The sequence below is a fragment of the Bidens hawaiensis genome, unplaced genomic scaffold (genome assembly GCF_021521415.1).
Source record: "Bidens hawaiensis isolate Kalapana, Puna unplaced genomic scaffold, B.hawaiensis_p1.1 tig00010132_1, whole genome shotgun sequence".
Taxonomy (NCBI): Eukaryota; Viridiplantae; Streptophyta; class Magnoliopsida; order Asterales; family Asteraceae; genus Bidens; species Bidens hawaiensis.
In genome coordinates this window covers 882,959-910,173 of record NW_027491767.1, presented here as the reverse complement: position 1 = coordinate 910,173, position 27,215 = coordinate 882,959, and the positions used below count along the sequence as shown (strand labels likewise).

The window sequence follows — 27,215 nt, the reverse complement described above, 5'->3', positions numbered from 1 at the left end:
TTCGACGCCCTTTAGCTTCCGCTCAGTGTGGTCAAGCACGCCCCTCTGGTCCAGGATCTCTTGGAGCTTCTTCGCGTCCTCCATCGCCAAGGCATCATGAGCCTGTTGGAGCGCCTCTAATCTAGCTTTAAGTTCCTCATTCTCGAGGCGTAGAGGCTCAGCAACAGCTTCAGCCTTGGTGGCCCTTTCAGTTGCGTTCCTAGCAGTTTCCTTAGCCAGCCGAAGCTGTTCGTTAACAGCTTGGGCAGCCTTGGAACGGGCCTCGAGACGGGCCTGAACCTCAATTTCAAGGGCCTTGAACGCCTTCTCCTTCTCCGCAGCCGCGGCGGAGAGCCTCCTATTCTCCTCCCGGACAGCCCGCGCCTGAGCTACTTCTTGAATGTGAGCTGCTTTTAACTTGTCGTTTTCACGACAAAGCAGCTCGACGCGCGGCTGCATCCGGGCCAGGAGAACCCGAAGCTCATTGGTTAACCTACCCTCCTAGTAGCTAGCCATGGCTTCCCCCAACGCACCACTGGGAGCTGCGTGACGAGCCCACTCCACGCACTCCACAGGTGTGCGAAGGGTTGTTCCTCGGCGGATGTTCCATCGTGGAACATACACTTCATTGGAATCCGACACTGCAAAAAACAAAAAGCAGTTAGGAAAAGATGATATAAAAAATAAATAAAAATTAGGCCAAAAGAACCCTACGTACCTGTAGGGTCAATAACAGGCCGATAGCCGCCAAACCCATCACCTGAACCTAAGGGAAATCCGTCCAAAAGGTCAGGTAGATGGGAAGGAGGCAGAGGTTGGCAAGAAGCCCCATGCATACCTGAAGGATCGGCCGTCATTGCCGATGACGGATGAGGCATGGTGAAGGCCGCCGCGGACGCCGCGGTCGCCGTTGCGGAATCGGCAGCAAAAGTAACCGCCGGCTCAGTGAAAGATGCTGTAAAAATGGCACTGACAGCCGGCGGTGATGTCATCACAGCTGGAACAGTTGGCTCAATGGAATGAGCAACTGAACCAGCGGAAGCAGGCGCAGCCGCCTGGGTCGTCGCCTCAGGTAGGCTGACCAAGCCTACCGTCATGGGCGGGGGGGTACTCCTCCCCGCTCCACCCTGGAATGCGTCAACATCCACGCCTGCACAAAGAAGAAGTATTAATGATGGAAATCTATGAAGTTAAAAATAAAGTTTGTACTTACGGGTTTTCTTGAGCCTAAAAGTGCGGACTGGCGGGGATGAACCCGATGGAGCCGGCCTCTTCACGCCGGTCACCGTTGTCATCCTGGGCTCTCCGGATGTGACAATCGTCGCAGCCTCCGGAGCAGTGGTCTTATCACCACCGGGGTTCCCCGCCACCTCCTCGCTCTCGGCCTCTGAGTCAGACCGAGGCACTGGATCGGCAGTGGAGGCCACCTTCTCCTTCCCCTTCCCGCCGGCAGCCTTCTTCTTCCGCACCAACGGAGGACCATCTGCGGATTCCTCATCAGAACATACGATTAGAGGAATTCCAGCAGAGGTTTCAACATTGAGGGGTCGAGGGTTGAATAGCGCCTTACCTGGCCGCCTGGCGCTCAGGATCTCGTGGCCTAGCGGGTGGACCTCCACGAACCGATCCGCCGTTTGTTCTAGGATGGGCAACTCGTTCTCGTCTAGAGCGCGAGTACCCATCCGAGCGGGACTGTCAGCCTCCCGCGGATACATGAGCGACTGCAAGTCGTTCCCCTCTGAAATAAACAGGAAAGAAGTTAGAAGAGATTCTAAATCAACAAAAAGAAACAGAGCATACCGTAAGGAACAGAGTTCGAACCGTATTCAAGGACGATTGGGATCTTTTGCGCATCCGCATCCTTCCACACCCGGCTCATCCCAAGCATAACCATCCCGGACTCCGCAAACCGGTAAACCGGAGATTGGACTCGGGATATCTTCGAGAACCATTCCGCCTCCTGGTAGTTGGAGGCGTGAAGGCTGGGAAGTGCTTGCCCATTCTTGAATTTCATGGCAAGGGGGATGGCGCGAGCGGAGATGTAGAAGAACTCCCGCTTCCACGAGCGAAGACTGCGCTCGGTTGCGCAAATCTTCAAACCCTTAATCCGGGTTATCAGCGTATACCACCCCTGGATGCACCTCCAAGAGTAGAAGGTCATCAGGCGGTCGACATAGGGCTCAATGCCCAGAATCCGGCACACCCACTCGAAGTGGCGAATCTTCGCGATCGCCATCGGGTGCACCTCGGTCAGGTGCACACCGTGCCTCTCCAGGACACGGTACACAAACTTTGTCAATGGGAACCTAAGATTCCCATAAACAAAGAATGCAGCATATACCCCGATCTTGCCTCTGGGGGCATCATACACCGTCTGATGGGGTTCAGGAAACTCAGGCTCGAGAGACTCGAGCATGAACTTCCTGACGATGTACTGATATAGATCGACAGGCAGAGCACACTGGCACTCGCCAGCAGTACTCTTGTCATCGGCAAACACCCCAGCCTCCTGGGCTGTAGATTCGAGATCACGAGAAGACATCTTGCAGATGAAAGAAGAAAACGATTTCAAGAGAATGCTCGACTGAAAGGTGAGTATTCGCCGGAAATCGTTTTGAAGATGAAGAGAAGAGTGAAACTGTGGATTACAAAGAACCCTCTCCCCCTTTATATACTAATCGCAATTAATGCGATGAATTTAATGCGGAGGAGAGAGAAATCGAAGGTGCAATGAAACTATGACACGTGGCAAAAAGCAAGCTGGCAACAGCTGTTGAAAGGACGCGTACCATTAATTTCGCGGCCACGCGCCCGAAAATCGCGCCCACGCGCCTGAAAAAGCGTCTGGAATGACCAGGTACTGTCACGTCACCATAACTTCCTGCACGTCCTGACACAGTCAGAAGAAACCGTCGCACGACGTTTCAGCAGTTTGGACTGCTCTTATCCTTTCACCAACTCTTCGAATTTCAAAAAAATTCAAAAAGATTCAAAAGTAAGCGGGAAAATACCCCTTACCTTGGCAACCAAGTAACCATAAGACGGGTGCGGGTACAGTGTCAAGGCAAAACCCTTCACATACTTAGCACCCGCAGGGAATTGACACCAGGAATACCTTGGAAGTAAAGTAACCGTAAGACGAGTGCGGGTACAGTGTCAAGGCAAAACCCTTCACATACTTAGCACTCTGCAGGGAATTCAAACCAAGAAGGATCTTCTGGGCCATGCTTGCGGAAACGGGAATAACATCCCCGCATGACGGGAACGTCGAGAACTATATTGTTTGAAACTCCAAGATGGAATTGGTGGTTTTAGCATAATTGATCACTATGTTGAAAACTACCAAAACCCCATGGAGAATCCACACAAGTGGGACTCAACGCTCCTGACTTGCCAGGAGGTTACCTTACGCGCAGTACGCAGCTGTACCCGAAGGGAAAGCCTCCCAATGGTGAAGTACCCCGCCTGTTCCCGCAGTTGCGGATACAAGCCATCAGGGAAGGCTACCCGCACTAATAGCAAGGCTACACGCACAAGGCACTAGCTACTTCAGTAGTCACATGAAGGAATGAGCAAGGCGGGAATACTCCCGCCTAAATGAGCCAGTCCGTATGCTTCTGGAAGATCTTTTGTACTATACCTACTAAGGTATGGGCAGAACAGACGATCTGACCAGAACAGCCCATGAACCAATCACAGGGTGACAGCTCACCGACAACAGCACGAGGAGGAGCACCCTCTAGTACTGTTTGTCACTATTAGCCGCTGCCTACTCACCAACCCTTACTATGGGACGTGCGCAGCCTACAGTTGGTGGAACAGTGCATAGCCGGCAGTAAAGGAACAGTGTACAGCCGACCTTGTTACTGTCGGCCGTAGTCTATCCACCAACCAGCATGGCCTGTGCGTAGTCCACTGTTGGTAGAACAGGAATACTATTCAGCCGGCTGTACCTTCTAGGAAACCTACCTTCGGCTATAAATACTCCAACACCTTGGAATGGTAAGGACATCATCTGATATCTCATTCTTATCTAGCAATCTAGTCTGATTCTCACGCCGGAGGGTGGTCACAAGGAGGAACCCCCCCCCCCTTCTCAGTGACGAGCTTACGGTGTCTGTTTTGCAGGTCACCTGAAGAATAACCTTCTCTGCTGGACCTCATCCTCGTGGGAAACATTACTTAACCCCCAGATTATCCGTAATCTGCCCCGGGTCACTTAGTGTTTCTTCAGCTAGCCTTTTTTTTTCTTTCTATTTTTCTTTATTTTTTACATGATTACAAACTACTATATTACAATAACAATTAAACCGTCGACATATCAAACAATTCGGAACCTATACTTACAACAAGAAAGTTGCTAATATTTGCTAATGTTAACTAGAATGTCCTACAAACACATTATCGACCATGTATACTTGGCATGCACTTTTAAGAAATATTTCAACACACGTCTTGTTTTAAATTTATAAATAAAATGATTTGTACGTTAACCATAAGGCTACACGATAGGGCAATAGGTAAATGTGTCTACTGTGGACTTAATATAGTATCAATAAAAAGAAAGTATCAATCCAAATCATTTTTGTTCATTTATTAAATGAGTGAATATAAATAAATTTCTTGCATTTCTTTACACAACTAGTTATAATTATAATATAACATAAATCCCATGTAGATTATGTATTAAAAGTCAAATTAAAACGTTTTTCATAGACATATATGATAATATATAGTAGGGGTTAATTATGGGCAAAATTCACAAATTGTGCGTTAGTAAGAGTTGATACGTGTCGTTAGCAAACAATCATGATCTTCTACCTCCAACAACACGTACAGCTCGTTGAGGATCAATGGTCTCCTTCTAAGAAAACCGTTCCGTAGTAACCGCATTTGGTGTAATTAACTAATTACTTTAAAGAAAATCAATATAAAATAACATGATTATATATATTGATATTTTTCATATTAAAGAAGCTTTATGATCATAAATTTATGTGTTTTCTTTCTGATGAAGTTTGGTACCTCGTTTTTCTAGTGAATAACCATTTTTTTCTACGGTGTTTAGGTACATTCTCGTCACTTGAGGCCCCGATAGAACAACGTTAGCCTTGTCATTGTGAGAGGGAATTTCTTTTCATAGCCAACCTCCAACATGAAAATAAGTATTCATATATGAGAGATCAAGGTAGTGTACATATAAAAGTGAGAGAGGCGTTCTAACCTTTTCCTTTGTGTTGGCAGAGTATATTACATGTTTAATTATGCCAAAACCCTGATGACACCTTTTGATTCAGACATGGTTTTGGGTATTTATACCTATTTTGAATGTTTCAAGTCTATAATATTTTCGTCGGGTTCGGGTTTCATTTTGGTTTATATGGTTCAGATTGAACATTAAAAATAGTTTTTACTCGATCAATAGATATAAAATGAAGTAAAGCCGATAATCTAACTAAAAGAAAGTTGTTATATGTGAACTGGCTTGGCTTGCATAATATAATTAGACTCCACGCTATGGGAGTGACACCCCCCCCCCCCGACCGGGGGGGGGGTTGCGAAGGGGGGCGGCTTCACAACGATGGGCGTCGTTCTCTCTCCATCTCTCACACATATACATATATATGTATATATAGGACGCTAAAGGGGCTTTTAAACCATAGCGGAACGTTATAAAGAAAAACTTCGTAGTCCCTTTTCTAACTGGCGATAACGTGGAGAGGCTATGATGGCCCACCATATGAATAGCCTTATTAGCATTAGTAGTTGTATGATGAAATATGAATAGACCAAGCCTTGGCTTATTGTCTATCCCATAAAGATTAGGTGGATAAACATGGAAAAGTAAGCCAGACCGGACCCACTTGCTTTAGACTTCTTCTATTACATTCTTCGAGCCTCTAGAATGGAAGTACACTCCCACTAACACTTATTTAATTACTTTTTACATTTACGGAAATAAACCCATGTGTGGGAAACAAGCATGAGAGATCTTGGGTCAACAAATGCATCGGCATCGGTTACTTAAACTTTCCATATTTGGAATGTTATCATTCCTTGCTTTCATCCATAAAGTGCCAACCACCGGAAATTGTGTAAGAAAATATATTCACCCCATAATCATATCATGCAACCACTCTGCTACAGTGTTATTATGCGTCATTTAAGTATGTACCTTGGTTTAGTTTACACAAAATTAGTATTAAACACAGCTCATATATATGACTTATTATAACATTAACATCTTGAAAAAACAAAATTACTTTTAGTTATTTGTTTTTTAATCTAGAAAGTAAAAGATAAATATAGAGCATGTAATTGGGAGTTTTTATCATATGGTACACTTTGATTATATATGGAATAAAAGAGAGTTGATATACATATTTTGATGTTTGTTTCAATAATTGAGTGGCTCTCCTTTTGTATATTAACCTAACTAGTTGCTTAAAATATGCGCACACGTCCTGATGGGGACACGGTGGGGAACTTGATCGGATGAGTTCGGTTTGTCTAACTTAATCAAACTTAAGAGATACCAATTAATAAATTTGTGAGGTTAATTGTGTAATTAATGAAATTTGGAGATTATTATATTAAAAACTTGTTGGGTTAATGATGTAAGTAATTGAAACCTAAGGAGTACAATATGTAATTACTTTGGCACATAATTCAAAACAACACTTTTAACATATAGTAAAACTAGTTGTTTACCCGTCCGGTGGACGGGAATATTAACTCAGGAATATGATAACATTAATTCAGTAACATATGCGGCGGTTTGGTTGTGGTCCAACGCATTTTAAGAGGTACGGGTTAACGGGAATAACAAATAGAATTGTATTACTTCATATCATATTTATATATATACTCTTTTTTATTTGAACTAAATGATTTAAATGAAAGGTATAGACCCTAATGTTGTTTAATGTATAAAAAATGTGATAAACGTAATAAGTAACATTTGTATTGCTTGTAAGCCATGTTTTAGTTATTAATGAAACTTTGTAAACAAATGACGCATCACCCGTAAAATGTTTAAACCTTAACATATAATATAGATTTGAAAACAATTACCATAGACATTTAGAAAAAACTTGACATACCAAACTTATAACATAGAGTTAAATAAAAAGAACATGCATACATTCTACTAATGCTATTATAAAAAGCATTCAAACTCAAACAACCCTGTTGCGGCTTAGGAGAGTAACTCTTGGAATCTTGGAATTTGCCAGGTGACTTGAAGCTGAACCACCGCTATCGTCTTCTTCATCCTCATCATCAGCGTTAGAAACATCAATAACCTGGTGCCATTTCTCATCCTCGGTGCTCAAAACATCAATTACCACATCCAGTTTCCAATGTGGACTAAAGTGTAGGCTGCACTCGATAATTTGAAGACTGGCATTGTTTTCCTATTATTAAAAAAAGAAACAGGATTTGAGGATTTCAAAAAATAAACGATTGATTTACTTGACATTGACTAAACTTATGAATACCTTAGTGTCGCCACAAAAAATCAAAGATTATAAAATATTATTTTGCATATGATATTGTCAAGAAAACTGAACTCGCTTAACACTCTCATTAGCTCAGTTAACAATTTCATTAGCTGTTTTTTTCACCCTTACAAAAAGTTAACCCATTTGGATTTTGCATGTATTTAAAACAGAGTCGTACCAAACCGAACATATGGCTTTAATTGTTAATAAATTTTATGTAATATAGTAATATATATACCAAACCAGAAAACTAACCGACACGTTTGAGGTACAGGCTTTGTTGATATTCCTTGGCTTTTTTGTAGATGTTTTAAACTTGCGAAGTGCAATCACACGATTAAATTTGAAACATACAGCTAATCAACTGAGGAAGACACTTTCTAGGACTACACCATTACCCTGTGTGGAAAGTAAAACACAATTGAATACCACATTTACTTACAAAGAGAGAAATTGCATATATCTCAAATCTTACTAATGTAACCACATAAAACCTATGGCAAGTGTAAACTCTGAAAAAACAGCTCATATAAAAACCACTTAACAATCACAGTAAATACAAGATATAAATCCTTTTATCATGTAACAAAGCAATTGCATAACATAGAAAATCACAGGCCTAAAAATCGTTTTGGGATCGAGAGCGATGACGGGAAGAGTTGTTATCCCAATTGTTATGTTAACTGCAATCAGCCCATCCTTTTCAAGTAAATGTTAAGCAGTTTGGAATGCCCTGATTGAACACATATTTGGGTCGGTGTTATAATGTAGCTGCAACATATACCTTTTTTCACATTTAAATCCACACATCAATTTCAATAAATTATTATGACATCTCTATCAAGTAAATCCAACGTTGAACACAAAAGTATCATCATCCATTTCCTTACCTTTCAGTATCTGAGTAAAAAATCAAGATTATTTAATGTTTCCAAAGGTAACCAAACATGGAAGTCAAGTCAACTTTTTATAACGAAAAAATAAAGAAAAGAAAACCACCTTTTGAAGAACACGAAGTTTTTCACAAGCAAGCGACTGAAGGGTTCTCCATAGTTCCTAGTCCTTGCTTCTTAATCGTAAAATACTTGCACAAATAGCTATATCAAATAGGAATTGTCTTTATATGATTTCCAATGAGATCATAAAAGAAGTAAGTTGGAAGGAATCCACCGGCTAAACGGAGTTGCCCGGAGAATGAACTCCGGGAAGGTCGAATAAAAAAGAAAATCAAAATGAATAGAATATGATAAAATATGAGAAAAGAAAGTAGTCAAAATAAAAATGATTACTTCACTACCGCATATTCTTCCACCATATTTGCTTGGTTGAAAAGAGGTTAAATGAGCACATTGATTTTCAAACTATCCCAACATGTGACTCATGTATTATCCCAACAAAATAGAAATGAGCACATTGATTAGAAGATTTATAATCTCTTAACTTTCAAGCTAGTATTGCATAAAAGATTTGTAAAAGAATTTAATCATACCTTAACCTGTCTATAAAGTGGAGGAGTAATGAACTTGAACTTTGGAGCTTTAGCATGAAGCTTATCATCTTCTCCTTTTGCTCCACTTCATTAATTCAGACATACATATATTGCCATTACCTTTGTTCTTGAAGGATGTTGTTGAAGCTGTAACAGTTGTTGTTGAAGCCTTCTTTCCCTAAATTAGGTATCCAATTAGCCCTACTTTCGTCAACAAAGATCGAAACCAAATTCACACAAATCAATCGCACAATATATCATACTGCAAAAAAACTAACAAACACAAACTAAACCTATAACAACTAAACCAAAATATGAATTGTTATCTGAACACCCTATAAAAGTCAGGCGTCTAAATGTTATCAGATTATTACACAAGAACCTTTTTATTTTATGGATTAAAATCATAAACTATTAGATGAAAACTATGAAATATTTAGAGAAATTGATGTACGAACACACGATATATGGCGTATGATACCTATACACGTCGATTATGGATTCAAAGAAGTGAATCGAGCAAGTCACCGGTAAAAAGTGCTTGAGTCCCTTGCTTCACTACCGCATTTTCTTCCACCATATTTGCTTTTCCCTGCAATTAGTAACTCGACTTATCAAAAATTATGAATAACACAGATATAGCATCAAATACGCAATGCTTATGAAGAGAAGAACTGAATATGATTATATGAGATCCTAACATTATTAACAACTTCAACTCACAATTACAACAAGATAATCAGTAAATTTTAGAAACTAATCAACTAATTTAAAATAAAATCAATGAAAACTACCAACTACTCATCATTCTTGAATCTATGAATAACTTACAATCAAATTAATATAGAAAATCTCACCTACACATTTTCACAAACACTTGGTGGGCAGACTTTTTAAAACCAAATATATATTAAATTCTATGCATAACTCAACTTCCCGTTTACAAAATCAAAAACCCTCTATTAAGATTTAATCGAGCAGAAAAAAGTAATGTGTGGCTATGAATCAACAGATTTTTAACAATACCTTGGTTTTGAACAGATGGTTCCAGAGTCTGATGGTGGTTCTGCCAATTCATGTAGGGTTGTTTGTGTTGTCGAATTCCATTGATCTTAATTGTGTTTGTTGATAGTGTGCATGTCGTGAATTGGATTTTCTTGATAATCCGAAAATCAGACATTGATGGAAGAAAATTATCCAATGATATATGAACTGACCATAACTGCAGGAGCCTACGTGGGAGGGTAGAAACTGACAGGAGCCTACGTGGGAGGGTAAAATTGGACCATGAAAACCGTTACATCAATATCAATGGCCATCAGGTATTTTCTATGGCTCAGATTGAAGTTCACTCTTCTCTGGCCATATAATATATAATTACTTTTACGGTTATAAATAAAAAAACAAGTCTATAGTCCAACGCCATATTACAATTCACGAAGAGTACAAGATAAAAACTAAAAATATGAAGACTTGTTGAAAATTTGTTGTAACATGTCAAAATTTTAAAGTAAGTATTTATTCACGAGTGGGTTATTGGTTACCCCTGCATATTTTTCGAAAGTGCAAGTTCATTGCAAGACGACACAAGCGACCTCTAATATAAGCAGAAAAGAAAGGCGGGCCCTCGGGATCCGTGAATGCTACATGGTGCAAATGAAGACCCATATTTGCCATATTCTTTTAAATGTATAGGTTTACTGTTCATAATTATCATGCATCCAAGCACTTGCTCTTTTTTGGGCATAAATGATCTAAATCCCCATGATCCACACAAGGCAAAACTATATACATGTGAAAGAAATATAGTGATACAATAACATGTTAACTGTCAAGAATCAAGATTAAGTTCCAAGACAACATTTTATAGTTTTGCATACTTTTGTGCCTATGTTTATAAGGTAGACTGGTTCTCATAGAACAAAGAAAAACATGGGTGAATATACATAACTGTCGAAACATGAAATGAATCTGACCTGATCCATGACGATGTTCCCACGGATTTTCGAGATGAACGAACCACGTCTTGATCTTCTTCTCCGGTTGCTTGAGATCTGCGATGGCTTTTCGGGGGTGTGGAGGTGACTGCTAAGAAATCTCGAGGATCTCTTGTTTACAGACACAAAAATAGTATGATGGTGGCTCTTATTGAGAGCAACAACCAACCCTTAATAAGGAGGTGGAGATCTCCTTAAATAGGGAGCCTCATGGCCACCATCATGGTACCCTAATGGGCCTAGCCCAGTTAGGGTTACCTCCACAAAACCCCCTCAGCCCAATAACATTGTATTAGTCCATATAATAAAATAAGCCAAACATGATAAATTTAGGGTCGTAAAACCGGGTTTAGTACCATACCCCTACAAGCCCCCCAAGTCCAGTGTTGCTCCTAGGCGTGCAAGCGTTTAGGTGGAGCGCTGGACTTCGTAAGGTGTGTTAGGATATGAGGCGGCTTTTTCCCTTTTCTTCGGCCTTGTCTTTATTGTCTTTGAGTTTTGAGAGGTTTTCTCCATGATGGTGACATGTTGTGATCCTTATGATAATAATGGTGCACTGGCATGAATAAGATATAGCACGCATCATAACAATAGTGGCGCGGGGCCTGATAAAAGATAGAGCGCGCATCTTGATAATAATGTAATGCAATTTGCGCGCGAGGTAGCTTACGAGCTATAAAAATAATGAAGCTTGCGCGCGAGGCGACTTACGAGCTATAAAAATAATGAAGCTTGCGCGCGAGGCGACTTACTACGAGCTATAAAAATAATGAAGCTTGCGCGCGAGGCGACTTACGAGCTATAAAAATAATGAAGCATGCGCGAGTTGCGGCTTATGAGCTATAATATGATGATAATGACTGGCCCACCAGGGCCTCTTCTACGCAGGATGACTATCCCAACTTGTTTTCGAAATAATAATGGAGGCACAAACGGCCAGATAATAATAATAATGTCATAGGTGCTTGTGCGACTCGTAGCCGAACCTGCAAAAACATATCAACTAAAAGTGGATATATTACAAGGTTCCCATCCTCGGGCAAATTATGAGGTGTGCCCAACCTACGTTGGCGTGTGGCCGTTTGGGATATTATTAGGTTCCCGCCCTAAGATTCGGATGTCTTCCATCGCGATAGTGTAGTGGTGGTATACCACGATAGTCCCCTAGTTCATTGAACTTGTAATATAAACTTGTTAATAAAGTTTTAATCACAAACGTGTATCGATAGTCCCCCAGTTCATTGCTGCTAAATAAGGTTGTCCTTATCCTGATTTGGATTAGACTATTGTCTCATTTGTTGTGTCGCTTACGCGTAGGTTTTGGCTTTGTGTCATGCGCAGATGTTTCATGCGCTTGCGCATAGGCTTTGTGTCATGCGCAGATGTTTCATGCGCTTGCGCATAGGCTTTGTGTCATGCACCACGCGCAGATGTTTCATGCGCTTGCGCATAGGCTTTGTGTCATGCGCAGATGTTTCATGCGCTTGCGCATAGGCTGTGTCGTACACCACGCGCAGATGTTTCATGCGCTGATGTGATATGCGTGAGCATGTGATGCGTAAGCATATGTAATATGCGTGAGCATATGTGATGCGTGAGCATATGTGATGCATGAGCATATGTGATATGCGCCACGCGCAGATGTGATATGCGTGGCGTGCAAGAGGTTAGTTGGAGTTCTGGACTTATTAGGGGTGCTTCGGGTTATAAGAGGTTTAATTATGATGGCGTGTTGAGCGGAGCGGAGCCGCGTTCGGGCTTGTATTTGGCGCGAAGCCGTATGGGTTTATGAGGATTCGCAACCTTTAAGTTTGGCGCGCGGCCGATGGCCGTATGGGTTTATGAGGATTCCCAACCTTTAAGTTTGGCGCGCGGCCTTATGGGTTTATGAGGATTCCCAACCTTTAAGTTTGGCGCGCGGCCTTATGGGTTTATGAGGATTCCCAACCTTTAAGTTTGGCGCGCGGCCTTATGGGTTTATGAGGATTCCCAACCTTTAAGTTTGGCGCGTGGCCTTATGGGTTTATGAGGATTCCCAACCTTTAAGTTTGGCGCGTGGCCTTATGGGTTTATGAGGATTCCCAACCTTTAAGTTTGGCGCGTGGCCTTATGGGTTTATGAGGATTCCCAACCTTTAAGTTTGGCGCGTGGCCTTATGGGTTTATGAGGATTCCCAAACAAAGTTTGGCGCGTGGCCTTATGGGTTTATGAGGATTCCCAACCAAAGTTTGGCACGTAGCCGGGAGCGCGCATGCATGGCGGAGTTGAGCGCGCATGCATGGCGGAGTGTAATCGCCGGGAGCGCGCATGCAACCCGCTATGGCGGAGAGTAATCGCCGGGAGCGCTCATGCGACCCGCTGTGGCGGAGAGTAATCGCCGGGAGCGCGCATGCAGAATCTGAAGCTGACCCCCAAGGCTTTGATTGCGCCTTGCGGGGAGCTTTGCTTGCTGAAGCTGTTTGTGAAGATGCTCCAAAGATATATTCATAGATTTAGAGATTTTGAATATCCACATCAGGCAGGTTTTATGTAAAAAACCAACAGATGTGAGAGGATTTAAAGGTCTATGAATATGAAAACGTGACTATTGCTCAAACGAACCCAGATCTGAAAAAACCATAACTAGATCTGGTATATTTCACTTAGAAAAGCACAGATCTAAAGGTTTTCCCCAAAGTTTGGTGGTATTTCTCCTTGCATATTTCTAGATCCGGAAATATTTTTAGATCTGCGGTTTTTTGGACTTCCATAGAACAGATCTGAAAGAATAAATCATAGACTCTAGAGTATTTGATGAACAGATCGGAGGACCGAGACGAAAATCGAAGGTAGCTCGTTGCCGTCCCACGGATGGCGCCAATGTCGAAACATGAAATGAATCTGACCTGATCCATGACGATGTTCCCACGGATTTTCGAGATGAACGAACCACGTCTTAATCTTCTTCTCCGGTTGCTTGAGATCTGCGATGGCTTTTCGGGGGTGTGGAGGTGACTGCTAAGAAATCTCGAGGATCTCTTGTTTACAGACACAAAAATAGTATGATGGTGGCTCTTATTGAGAGCAACAACCAACCCTTAATAAGGAGGTGGAGATCTCCTTATATAGGGAGCCTCATGGCCATCATCATGGTACCCTAATGGGCCTAGCCCAGTTAGGGTTTACCTCCACAAAACCCCCTCAGCCCAATAACATTGTATTAGTCCATATAATAAAATAAGCCAAACATGATAAATTTAGGGTCGTAAAACCGGGTTTAGTACCATACCCCTACAAGCCCCCCAAGTCCAGTGTTGCTCCTAGGCGTGCAAGCGTTTAGGTGGAGCGCGGGACTTCGGGGGGCTTGTAGCACATATATATAATTTCAGTTTCTCTATATCTTTACCTATAACCTATCTCTTAACACAAATCACTACAACAATCACACAATTCACAACAGCAATCGAGGCATTGAAAACAAGCAAGGGCGGTACATAGTTGTGTGAGAACAATGGCACATTGATCATTCATTCTAGAGCATGTGCGGATGAAACACACGCAACAACATCGATCAAGAAACATGCCCCAACAAGAGGAAGCCGCGCTTGCATCACTATTCCTGCAGGCTCGCTTAATTCTAAATCTTGGATTCCTGGAGGTAGATTATCAATCGTTGCCTTCAAGTTACCAAATCCAACACTTATATTCCGTAGGTACAACGTCTTGTGATTCTCTAACTTTGAACACTTCTGCAATTCAATTTATATTCAATAAATTATAAGACTTACCAATTAGTCCTGCCTTTGACAAATACCAGGTTTTGACTTCAGAAGTAAAAGTATGAACTATTAGCTGCTTTTCCATTACTCGAATTAGGATTATAGTTTAGTTAATTACATTATTACATTATGTATACATGTAAGGATGTACCTCTTCTGGTAGAACTGAAACGAGGGTTAGCTTTATTTTGTCGCTTTGAACTAGAACCATGCGGGTATATTCGGAAGGAACTCCCATTTGTAGGCTCATATTTGCAATCTGTGACCGATAAAACAGTTTAATTAACTTAAATGAACATATGATGATAACCACAAATGCCCCTAAACATTTGCAATGAAATTTTAACGGAATATAATTAAAAATAAACCTTTTCCTCCATCTGTGTATTTTGCTCTAACCATGCACGCGCTGTGAGTGCATCAATCACCCTTCTTGCACAGACCTGGATGGGATATTTGAAAGATTTAATTAGTCGTAGAAGAGTATTTCAATGAACCCGACCTTTTTCGTTCACCATGACAAAATCCATCTAAAAATTTAAAATTTCATATATGTACCCTTCTGAATTTCATAATATATACACCAAATTTTCCTTTTTAGAAAGCTAAAAATGAAGTACTGATATATATATATCAAATTAATGTAATACATTACCCTGTCTAAAGGTATGCCCTTTGCTTTCTTCACTTTGACATCAATTACACAAGTGCTCATATCAGCCCGGAAGCCTCTAGCTATAACAGTATCAGGGAAATCCCCATGGTATCGACCGAACACAATCAACGGACTTCCAAACAAATCTGGAATACGAAACGGATACAACTGCAATGATTATAATAAAAATTATCAGATATCATGAATGAGTTGACCGCACCATATGTATAGTTAGCATCAAAATATTATAAATATAACATATGACGTATCACGCAATGTACCTCAGTTGAATCAAGATTTTGTAAGGCGTCAAGGGTTACATTTGTGAGTATGGGAGATAAAGCGTTATTAAACATTCGTGGTAATAGGTCACTAATTAAATCTGGTCAAAAAAAATTATTTGACATTAGTACTATATATGTGTGTACAAAGACAACTTTGATTAATTAAGATAATGGTACTAGACAGAACTGACCTGCATCATATGCAGCATCATAGCATCCCCTTCCCATATGTGCAAGCATTTGCAAAAAATAATGATTGCAGTATGAACCTGCGAATCTTGAAACCGTAAATAAGAAGCCACAATGTACACCCGCATAACATTAAGCTCTAAGAAGTAAAGGCCTCACCTATGCCAAACGTGCAAATTCGAGGACCATTACGTCCTCCATCCATTAACTTATCTTTAATTATATTACAAATATCTTTTTCATCTTCAACGGCACCGTCAATAACTAGGAAAATGAGAGGAAAATGTTCGCCCGTTTTACCAACCATTTCCAACGCCTGGATATTAAGATCATTAAAAACAATCGTTCATATTAAAATAAGATTGGAAGTTTGGAACACATCAAGACATGAAAAATACCTTTTGCAAGGGATTAAGAAGGTTTGTACCGCCTTCAGCAATAAGTTTAGTGTTCATCCATCTAGTGGCATTTGTGATTGCTTCGTTCGTTGCTAATTCCATTGATGATGAGAATAACTGAATATCTCCATTGAACGCTATAATGTTAAAAAAAATCTTCTTGATTAAGCTCTGAAAGGCAACCGATCACCGCGTCTTTTGATTTCTCAAGAGGGTCATCTTGCATGCTTGTGCTTATGTCTAGTAGAAACACCACTTCCCTTTTCAAAGGCTATGCAAATGCAAATTAACCAAAAAAATGAGGTTAGTTATAGGGTGTTCGGGATCGTTTTTAACACCTTATTGTATTTTTTTAAACATGTATTTCCACTAACCTTAATATTTTTGTTTCTCCCAGGAAAAAGATAAAAGCAAAACATATCTCTCTGATCAGAATCCTGTAGAGATGGAGACTGAAGTAGTACACCACCAAAGATATCATCGTCGCAGACCTACAAAGAAATGTTAGTTACTAAAACATATTTGCATATTTACTCGTTTCGACAGAGCTGAAAGATATGAGTCTCTTACAGAGAAAGAGAAATAGAAGTCTTGAGTAGACCATTTCTGGACATCTGCTTCGTATGAGAAGCCTAATTCGCCAGCCTGTCGTCTAGTTTCCTTTCAAGCGAAACGAGAGAAGTATAGTATCAGGAGACATTAGGCACAAACTAGAAATTAATATGATATAGAATAGGGCAAACTACATGAAACACGAGCGACTATGCACTATTTGTCGAATTTAACAAACAAATTAAATTTAGACACAAACTAGAAACCAACTAATGCTTTGTTACTAGTATTACCAACCAACCTCCTTTTATCAGTTTATTGATGATGTGTCATTTGTTAAAAGGTATTTAAAAATAACTATTGGATGTACTACAAGATTCCACATGGCATATACATATACACTAAAATGACAAATAAGACTAGACCAGCAATTCTTCTGAACCTTGCAAAAGAAAAAAGAAATTGTCCACAAGCAGTTGAACATGTCGCTTGTTGCTTTAATAGAAAATAAAATGTGATTTGACTGTTAAAATCAATAAACAAAATGTGTTCAAAATACCACTTAAGTTGCAAACATTATTTAGTTCAAATGATTAATTTGTGATATTTTTCATACATACAGAACAAATATATAGAGAGAGAGATCAAATAAGTTGATGGCCGGAAAAACTTCAGGGACTAGTGGAGCCAAGTTTGAAAGCTGGAGGGTTGTATGTGTCAAGGAAAAAAAGTTGAATAGAGCATTTCAATTCTAATTTGTTTTGTCTAAGATTAAGATCTCAAGTGTTCTTGAGCACCAAATCCTAATTATGAACTTTTAAGTAAGAAGCATGTGATTCAGCTCTTTTTTGACCAAATGTAAACATGCATGGTTTCTGTTTAGTACAGTTTGTCCTAAAAAGTGCTTAGCTAAAGTTTCAAACTTTACATTTAAATAATATACCTTTAAAGGATGAGTAGCAAAATTGCACATGATCTCTTTATCAATACCAGAGTTCACATTCAACAACACTTTTTCCTTCATAGCACTTCCCTTAACTACTGGCACAACATAAACCGGAAAAGTGAAAGGAACACTAAGACGGAACTTGTTGTCTTGGTACACCAGTTTCTGAGACCATCTAACATTAACATGGATGTATGATCCTCCATCAACCTTGTAAAAAATAAGCATCAAAAAGTAAGCAAATTGATCTTAAAAAAAAAAAAAACAAAAAAAAACAAAATGTTGAAATGTTGAATCATAATAATAAGTTGTTGGGAAAAAAAACCTGAAAAATCTTGTACATGTATGTGTTGCCTTTCATTAGGTAACCATTATTTGTCTTGCTTGATTTTTCTATATCCTTTTCAGATTGTGGATTTGTGAACTGAGTAGAATATGATCTTCTAGGAGTCTCCACCTCAATACCTAGAACTGAACCCTGTTAGCCAAACCATGTTCTTTTCAGAACTAACTAAAATTTAAAATATTTAATTGTAAATTGTGAAACCGTTTTAAATTGAATGATCACATACACAATACACAACAAAGAACAATTCAATTCAATTGTATTAAATTAGGTATTCCTAATTACTACAATTAGAATTTATTTAGTCCTACTTTTGTACATAATTATTCCTAACTTGCATAACCAGTATGATGCCTATTCAACTAGGAGTCTTGGAGTGTAAACAAGCCTAGCCTAGCCGAGCTCGGCTTGTGAGTAGTTTTTCAAGCTTGAGCTCAGCTCGTTTCAAGCTCTATTTCTAAAGGTTAAGCCCAGCTAGTAATTGTTAAAACTCGAACTCGACTCATTTGTTAATTATATGTATTTATTTATACTTATTATTATTTTTATATATTATATATATCAAGTAAGAGTGACTTGCGATTCTCATCCCCATGGTTTGTTCAAATTTGTTATTTTCATCCCTATGGTTTCATTCTCATTGCAATTTTTATCCTTTTCGTTAACATATTTTGGACTCAAGTAGTAGATATTGCAAACTACAAGGATGAAAAACGCAACGAATACGAAACCTTATAGACGGAAATTGCAACGTAAATTAAATCTTAGGGACGAAAATAACAAATTTTAAACTTTTGGTCTGAAATAGCAAATTTAAACAAATCACATGGACAAAAACTACAATACTCTCTACATATATTATTTACTTATATTATTCAGAACTTTATACATAATAATAAGTTAATAACTATATAAATTTATATATTGATATATTATAATTATATAAATATTAGGCTTACGACCTTACTTGAGCTCGACAAGTGAAGCTCGGGCTCGTTTAGTAAAAAACAACCTTATTTTTAAGCTCGAACTCATTTAAGCTCAGCTTAGTTTAAAATCAAAGCTTTTAACAAACCACTCTCGAGTAGCTCACAAGATTCAACTCAAATGACGTCGTTAATATTCTATATATTATTTCAAAATCACCATAAATAGAAGTTAATTAATTAATTAATAAATTAATTACCTGGTCACCCACAGTGCACTCACTGCAACAAGTATGGCCACCATAGAAGGGATTACTGGTACAATGATGAGCCAACTGTCACGGTTGCTACAGAAAATGAGGGTAACCAAGAAGATGATGAAAAACTATTCATGGCCACAACATATGCTGAATCACGTGGTAATGATGTACACCTTTGGTTCTTGGACTCAGGGGCATCTAATCAAATGACAGGAGCCAAAGATTGCTTCTCTCAACTTGATGAAAACTTCAAAGTCAGCGTGAAGCTGGGTGACAAATAGGAAGTAGTCGTTCAAGGAAAAGGAACAATCAAGATCACAACCCCAAATGGTAACACTAATTTCTTGATGATGTCTATTTTGCACCTCAAGTGGGTTATAATATGTTAAGTGTAGGACAATTGATGAAAATGTATATTCCCTATTGTTTGATGATGATTAGTGTGTCACTACTAACAAAACCACAGGATGTATATTAATAAGAGTACCAGTGTAAGTGTTGAACAACAATATGTTTCTTCTGGACGCATCCAAGGAAGGAACTAATCACTATAATAACACCGGCACTCTCATTGATGAAGTCTCAAAGTTATGGCACATGAGATATGGGCATTATCATTTTCAAAGCCTAAAACTTTTACATGATAAACAAATGGTGTTTGGACTGCCAAATATTCAATTGGTAGAAAAGTGTGAAGTGTGTGTGATAGGCAAACAATCTAAGGAATCCTTTTCTTTCAAATCATGGATAGTTACTAAAAAACTTGAATTGGTTCACTCATATGTATGTTGACCAATGCAAGTCCCAAGTCTAGGTGGTAGTCATTTCTATGTTCTTTTTATTGATGACTACACAAGGATGTGTTGGGTGCACTTTATCTCCAACAAATCAGAAGTGTTTTCAAAATTTAAGCTCTTCAAACTTATGGTCGAAAAGGAAAGTGATTGTTCTATAAAGGTTTTACGGTCTAATAGGGGTGGGGGGAATACACCTCTAATGAGTTCAATAAGTTTTTTGAAGCACATGGTATAAAGAGGGAACTCACTGTGCCTTACACACCTGCACAATGGTGTTGTTGAAAGAAAAAATCACACTGTTATGGGAATGTCAAGAAGCATGCTCAAGAGTATGAGTGTTCCTAATTACTTTTGGGCTGAGAGTGTTACCATTGTCGTGTATCTCACCAATTTAGCTACTATAAAAGCTGTGAGAAACAAAACACCACATGAGGCATGGAATAATAGAAAACCTTCTATTAACCACCTCAAAGTGTTTGGCTGTGTGACTTATGCTCTAATACTCTCTCAGTTTAGAAGAAAACTTGATGATAAATCATAAAAGTGTATATTCATAGGCTATTCAACCCAAAGTAAAGGTTATAGATTGTATAATCCTGTTACTCAAAAGTTTATAACCAGGAGAGACGTGAAGTTTTTTGAGAAAGAAAAGTGGGAATGGAACGATCAACCTCAATCCAAAAACTTGGCAGCCAACTTCACTGATCCATTTCCAATACTCATTAATGACCCTGCTCAAATACACAACAACCATGACAATCCTACATCAAATTCACCTATGCTCCACAATAACCCAAATCCAATCACACCAAGCACTAACCCTTCATCTACAACTACTCACAACTCAATTCACTCACCAACTAACACTAATGCTTCACCATCTTTGTCTGATGTCCCAGAATCACAGCGAGACAACACCTATACCCCGTCATATCCTCCTAAAACTAGAGGGTTGAATGAAATCTATGACAATGCCATGGAAGTTAATGTTGATCAAGATTTCTACAATTGTCAGTTTTCTTTGAATGCCACTGATCCCATACACTTTGAAGAAGCAGCTAGTAAAGAAGAATGGCAACATGCCATGATAGGAGAATTAGAAGCCATCAAAAGAAATATGACCTGGGAGTAGGTGAAAATCCTACCTGGAAAGAACCTAGTGGGCCTGAAGTGGCTATACAAGACTAAATTGGGTGTTGATGGGTCTGTCCTACGTCATATAGCAAGGCTAGTTGCAAAGGGGTACTCTCAACAACAAGGAATAGACTATCAGGTAACATTTGCTCTTGTTGCTCGTTTTGAAACTATCAGAATTGTATTAAGTGTTGCAGCTCAAATGGATTGGTTCATACACTAACTAGATGCCAATTCAGCCTTCTTAAATGGTTACTTGACTGAGGAGATATATGTTGAACAACCCCAAAGTTTTTTGGTGGCAGGAAAAGAAGATCATGTATACCGTCTAAAAAAGGCCCTCTATGGCCTCAAGTAGGCCCCAAGGGCTTGCTATGGAAAAATATATGGTTATTTTGAGAAAAATGGGTACTATAGAAGTGATAATGAGCCTACATTATATGTCAACAATAATGGTAATCACAAGGTCATTTATGTTTGCTTGTATGTGGATGATATAATTTGCACAAGTCCATGTTTGAAATGACTGATCTGGGTCTGTTAAAGTTCTTCTTGGGTCTAGAGGTATATCAGTCCAAAAAAGGTGTGTTTCTAAGACAAGAGAAATATGCAAGAAGTCTTCTTGACAAGTTCGGGATGACCACATGCAATACTGAAGAAACTCCAATGAATACACATGAGAAGTTGTCTATAGAAGATCAAGCTGATAAAGTGAATGAAGTAACATATAGAAGTCTTGTGGGCGGTCTAATTTATCTAACACACACCAAACCAGATCTTGCATATGTTGTAAGTGTGGTAGCCAGATTCATGCAGTCACCCTAAAAAATTCACCTTGCTATAGCCCGGAGAATACTAAGGTATGTAGCAGGAACTCTTTCTTATGGTCTGTGGTATGAGAAGGGAGTCAAGGTAGAGTTGATTGGGTATACAGATAGTGACTGGGCAGCATGTGCAGATGATAGGAAAAGTGTTTCCGCTAATGTATTTACTCTTGGTAGTGGTGCAATATCATCATCATCATCATCATCATCGTACTCAGTATATCCCACCAATAGCAATGCTATGGTAGGGTCTGAGGAGGGTAAGATGTAGACAGCCTTACCTCTATCCCATATGGATAGAGAGGCTGCTTCCGGTGAGACCCCCGGCTCGATAGTAGTTTTGCATCAAGCCTTGGACATAAGGCACATAGCACTCAATCATCGGGACACCGGCTGATCGGTGCATGTGCCCTTGTCTTTCGGCTATCAACGCCACCACATGATGCCTGATTAACCTTCCGCCACTTTTAACTTTATTTTCACGAGATTAGTAAAATAACGTCAAAATTAGTGCAATTTTACTTTTGCCCACCCGAGGGTTCACACATATATACATTATATGCGCGCACCGCAAGCAGGGCGTGTAGTGGTGCAATATCATGGAGTTCAAAGAAGCAGTCAATAGTTGCTCTATCAAGCACAAAGGCTGAGTATATTGCTTCTACCACTTCTACTTGTCAGGCTATATGGTTGAGAAGAGTCCTAAATGATCTAGGGTTTCCTCAAAATCAAGCAACTGTGATGTTATGTGACAATAAGTCTGCCATAAATCTAAGTAAAAATCCTATCATGCACAGAGCATATTGAGTTAAAACATCATTTTATCAGGGAAATGGTCAAACAAGGGCAAGTGAGACTAGAACACTGTAACACGAATGACCAGTTGGCTGATGTTCTAACCAAGGCTGTGACTCGAGAAAATTTGTTTACTTCATGCATTGGCTTGGAATAATGGATCATGGATCAAGGGAGGGTGATGAAAAATGATCTATGCACGTTTTTATTTTACAAGGCTTTGTAACGTTAAGTTTGTTTTTTCATTTGAATAAGTCTGTTGTAAACTCGGTCTTCTAATTGAGTTCGATTCCTAAGGGTAGATCTATTATGTATCTCTTTATTGGGCAAATATCATAAAAAACCAACATACTTTCTGTTTTTTCACACAAAAATCCCTCAACAATTTTTTGCACGTAAAAGTCCCTGCACATGTTAAATTTGAACAAAGAAGTGACGTAACTTTTAAAAACAATGAAATTGATTTTTTTTTCTTGTATATTTGATTTTTCCTCAAGTGTGTGTGAATATATAATTTCTTTCAACACTATAGTTAATGTTATATATGTATATAACTACAAAGAATTAAACAACTCCACTGTCTCCACCTAATTTTCTAATCCATCTATCAAAATTGCTACATCCAACACTTAAAATCCTTGTGTAGCAAATAATAATAATAATAATAACAATGTAATAACTATGTTAAAGATGAATATGTGATGAATTTAAGCCAACATACTTACTATTAGTTAGATGAAATAGTACTAAATAATTTATACAAATCTGAACGCAAAAACATATATAAGATTGTTTAAGTTGTCTGATACAATTTTAATCGTGGTTAATTAAAAATATTTGTGAATAGAAAAATGTTTTTTTGGCTATATCTTCCCAAGAATCCATTATACAAGGAACACGTCCTACTCACGTAGTATAAAGTTTAGGAAAAAACATTTAAAGCTTCAAAAAATCAATCTCACATTGTTTTTAAAAGTTACATCACTTCTTTGTTCAAATTTAACATGTGCAGGGACTTTAACGTGCAAAAAATTATTGAGGGACTTTTGTGCGAAAAAACAGAAAGTATGTTGGTTTTTTATGGCATTTTCCCCTATCTTTATTTAAGAGAGTTTTCTTTTCATTCGTATGTATGCAATCCTGCTTCAGTTTATTGATAATTAAAAAAAGCCTTGTTCAATCTCTTGTTTAGTTTGTTATTCTGTTTCTAATACCTTCAATTATATATGATATGTTATCAAGCGGAAGTATTGCCATGAAACTTCAATCTTAAACACATGAAATTTATTTAGTTTGTATAAAAAAGGTCATATGTATTAATTCGAGTAAAAAACAATTAATACCTGGTGACGGTGCTGAAACTGGCGGTGAAGAAGATGGTGGTGGCGATATGCCAGGAGTACTAACGTTGAAAAAACTGTAAATTTGGTACCTGAAATTACACGTACGTGCAACAGTTCTCCCTCCAGTCGCCCCGCCATGCCCCCTAATGGTAAACTGATTAACAGCCCGTTCCAAACAATCGCTGCACTGTTCCTCCGATAAGTCTGGAGTACACTGCATAAGCCCATAAATTGTTGAGAAATCCGGGCCCGTTGTGTTCCCACTAGCAAACTTCCTTAGTAAATCTCCAGTCTCAGCTTGCTTAACAACGGTCTCAGATCCCTGTTAAACAGATCCTTATCTGTCGCGTTTTGGGTGTTCCACATATACCAAGGATACATCATGGGAGCGTCTGGGTATCCCAATACAGTCTGGTCGGAGTATACTATTGCTTCCTTTTGATTCGGGCAGAGTAGTTGCAAGTTAACAATGGAGTCATTCAGACACATATCTGGATTAATGTCACCTCGACAAAGTTGGCCACTAGAGAAGTTGAAGAAACCAAAGCCCGAGTTTGTGGAAGGAAGGGTGGAGAGGGCGGTGATGAGGTTTCTATGGTATGTACTGTTTCTTGTATAATAAGCACCAGAAGTGCCTCCACAGTAAGATGTCAGGAAGGCGGGTGGTTGAGCGCGGGTGATGGTATTGGTTAAATATATGAAACTAAGGGGGTGTTTGGTACAGAGAATTGGGGGGTGAGAAATGGAAATGGAAACAATTCTCTTGTTTGTTTACGAAAGAAAGAGGTGAGAAATGGTAGCTGGAGATGTCGGGTTTTGGTGGCAGCTGGAGATGCATGGTAAGGAATACAATTGTAGCTAGTTGGGTGGACAATACTTATGGTCTGCGGTATGCAATGAATGGCCACACGTTAATTATCGCAATAAGTTTAAAAGAGTTGAGATATGTATCTTGAATTCTTGACTGATAGATCCACCATACATATATATATGGTCCTGCGTGTACTGTTAAGTATCTTCACAAAGTTTTGACAACTTAACGTACTATAAGGTAGACGTGCACAAAAAAACCGGTTCCGGAACCTAACTGGTGGAACCGAACCGGAACCGGTTCCAGTTCCAACCCGGTTGGTACAATATCCGGTTTGGGTATTTTTGTACCCGAAAATCGTACCCGGTTCTCCTATTTGTATGTCACTATCAGTTCCAACCCGGTTCCTACCCGGTTCTTAATTGTAACCGATTCGGTTCGTACCCGGAAAAACCGGTTCCGGCGGGTTTTTTTTTAAGAGTCAAACAAAAGTCAAACTAGCCGTTGGAACCGGTTCCAACGGTAATATAGCCGTTGGAACCGGTTTTTAGACACCAATTAGCCGTTGGAACCGGTTCCAACGGTAATATAGCCGTTGAAACCGGTTTTTGATGCCCAAACCTATATATAACTTGTTTTCCACCACTTGTTTCACCATCAAACTCAAAAACAAACTAAAATACTACTCCTTTAGCAAACCCGTTCCGTTACCCGACCATCCAACTAAATATTATTATGGCACCCATCAAAAAAACTAACAAGAAGGCTAAGAAGAGTGTTTTTGTTGCCCCCGTTCCTATTACGGAGGACCCAAGGGTTGTTACGGTAGTCAACCATAACCGCAACGAAGACATATGGAAGAATTGGGATTTGATTGTGGATGACGAAGGTTATCAAAAGGCTCGTTGCAAACTATGTGGTTCACTATTAAAGCACGATTCCAACTCTACTTTGAGAAAGCACATCGAGAAGCCATATTGCAAGGCGTTGAAAGGGATTGGCGCGACCGATCAAATTGACTTGGGTAAAGATGGTACACTATTTCGTTACAACACGACTCAAGTTCAAGATAGAATGGCAAAGTTCGTTATTCAACGAGGTTTGCCGTTTAACCACTTTGATGACCCGGATTTGACGTCGTTGATTCGAGAAACTCTACAACCGCGATACACACATGTAAGTCGTACTACCTTAAGACGTCATTGTATCAGGTTGTGGGAGTGTGCTAAAAAAGAGTTAATCGAGTCTTTTCATTCTTTATAAGCCATGGTTAGTTTAACTACCGATGTTTGGTCGGCACCACACGGGTTGCCCGAATCATACTTATGTGTCACCGCTCATTGGGTTGATCCGGTGACATGGCAACTGATGAAACGAACCATAGCTTTTGAAAACTTCCCGTACCCACATACTGCTGAAAAATTGTTTGACTTGCTTGATGAAGTTATAACGACTTACAATTTGAGAAATAAAATATTTTCGATTTCGTTTGACAACGCATCAAACAATACTAAGGCGGCCGAAAAAATTATCATTAAATATTCACCACCTTGTTTCGGGGATTTTTTTCATGTTCGATGTGTTGCACATATCATCAACTTGGTTGTTTAAAAAGGTCTTGAGAATGAAAACATTTGTGACGATTTAAAATTCTTTAGACTTATGTTACAAGATGTCTTCAAAAGTGGTAAAAGAAGACATCTTGTATATAAGAACTATTGCAAGTCGGTTGAAAGAAAGTATTTGGGGCCGAATTGGGACGTTCCAACCCGTTGGAACTCAACTTGTCATATGTTAAAGTGTGCTTTTGCCCAACGCCAAACTTTACAAGCTTTTCATAACAATCTTGTTGAAGAACGCGAGGCCGATATGTTTCCGGAAAGTGTTTGGGTCCAAGTCGGTTATTTGTTGGAGTATCTTGACGTGTTCAAAAAGTCAACAACAAAATTATCGGGAGTCTATTACCCTACTAGTTGTTGGGTTTTGCAAGAATTGTACTATATGTCTTGTGTTTTTAAAAGCTTTGCGGAGAAGAACAAACTCTTCAAGAATATTGTTGCGGTGATGAAAGAAAAGTTCATAAAATATTTTGAAAACATACCGCCGGTCTTTACTTGTGCCGCCGCATTAAACCCCTATTGGAATGTTAATGGGGTTGAGACAACGATTGAGGAAATATTTGACAACTTAGGTATGCACGAGATCGACCCGAAGTTGTCGACGGAAGCGA

The 27,215-nt window shown here is 39.3% G+C and overlaps 1 protein-coding gene and 1 long non-coding RNA gene across 4 annotated transcripts; both read right to left on the bottom strand.

The window, feature by feature from the left end:
- Positions 1-8,995: 8,995 nt before the first annotated feature.
- On the bottom strand, positions 8,996-10,127 carry LOC143534330 (uncharacterized). Its single transcript, XR_013135535.1, has 3 exons — positions 9,997-10,127; positions 9,452-9,562; positions 8,996-9,148 (listed from the first exon to the last, which is right to left on the bottom strand). It is a non-coding gene; the product is annotated as an uncharacterized LOC143534330 (long non-coding RNA).
- A 4,197-nt stretch (positions 10,128-14,324) lies between these two features.
- Positions 14,325-18,317, bottom strand: LOC143534329 (uncharacterized). 3 transcript variants are annotated; one of them, XM_077028838.1, is made up of 11 exons: positions 18,075-18,317; positions 17,747-17,959; positions 16,626-16,911; positions 16,252-16,522; positions 16,013-16,169; positions 15,856-15,933; positions 15,662-15,762; positions 15,381-15,548; positions 15,094-15,168; positions 14,877-14,984; positions 14,325-14,695 (listed from the first exon to the last, which is right to left on the bottom strand). In XM_077028838.1, exons 4-11 carry the CDS (start codon positions 16,351-16,353, stop codon positions 14,474-14,476), a joined length of 1,011 nt encoding a protein of 336 aa, XP_076884953.1. In that variant the 5' UTR covers positions 16,354-16,522; positions 16,626-16,911; positions 17,747-17,959; positions 18,075-18,317; the 3' UTR covers positions 14,325-14,473. The 3 variants fall into 3 exon arrangements, with proteins under 3 accessions (XP_076884953.1, XP_076884955.1, XP_076884954.1); XM_077028840.1 differs by lacking the exons at positions 17,747-17,959; positions 18,075-18,317 and having other exon boundaries at positions 16,626-16,742; positions 16,822-16,858; XM_077028839.1 differs by lacking the exons at positions 17,747-17,959; positions 18,075-18,317 and having other exon boundaries at positions 16,252-16,742; positions 16,822-16,854.
- Positions 18,318-27,215: the final 8,898 nt, after the last annotated feature.

Excerpts from the sequence above, each read along its gene's own strand:
- LOC143534329 (XM_077028838.1), bottom strand. The coding sequence starts at position 16,353 with ATGGAATTAGCAACGAACGAAGCAATCACAAATGCCACTAGATGGATG. Across the intron at positions 15,934-16,012 it reads AATTTGCACGTTTGGCATAG|GTTCATACTGCAATCATTAT; the intron begins GTGAGGCCTTTA and ends CAAGATTCGCAG. Across the intron at positions 15,549-15,661 it reads AAAATCTTGATTCAACTGAG|TTGTATCCGTTTCGTATTCC; the intron begins GTACATTGCGTG and ends TAATCATTGCAG.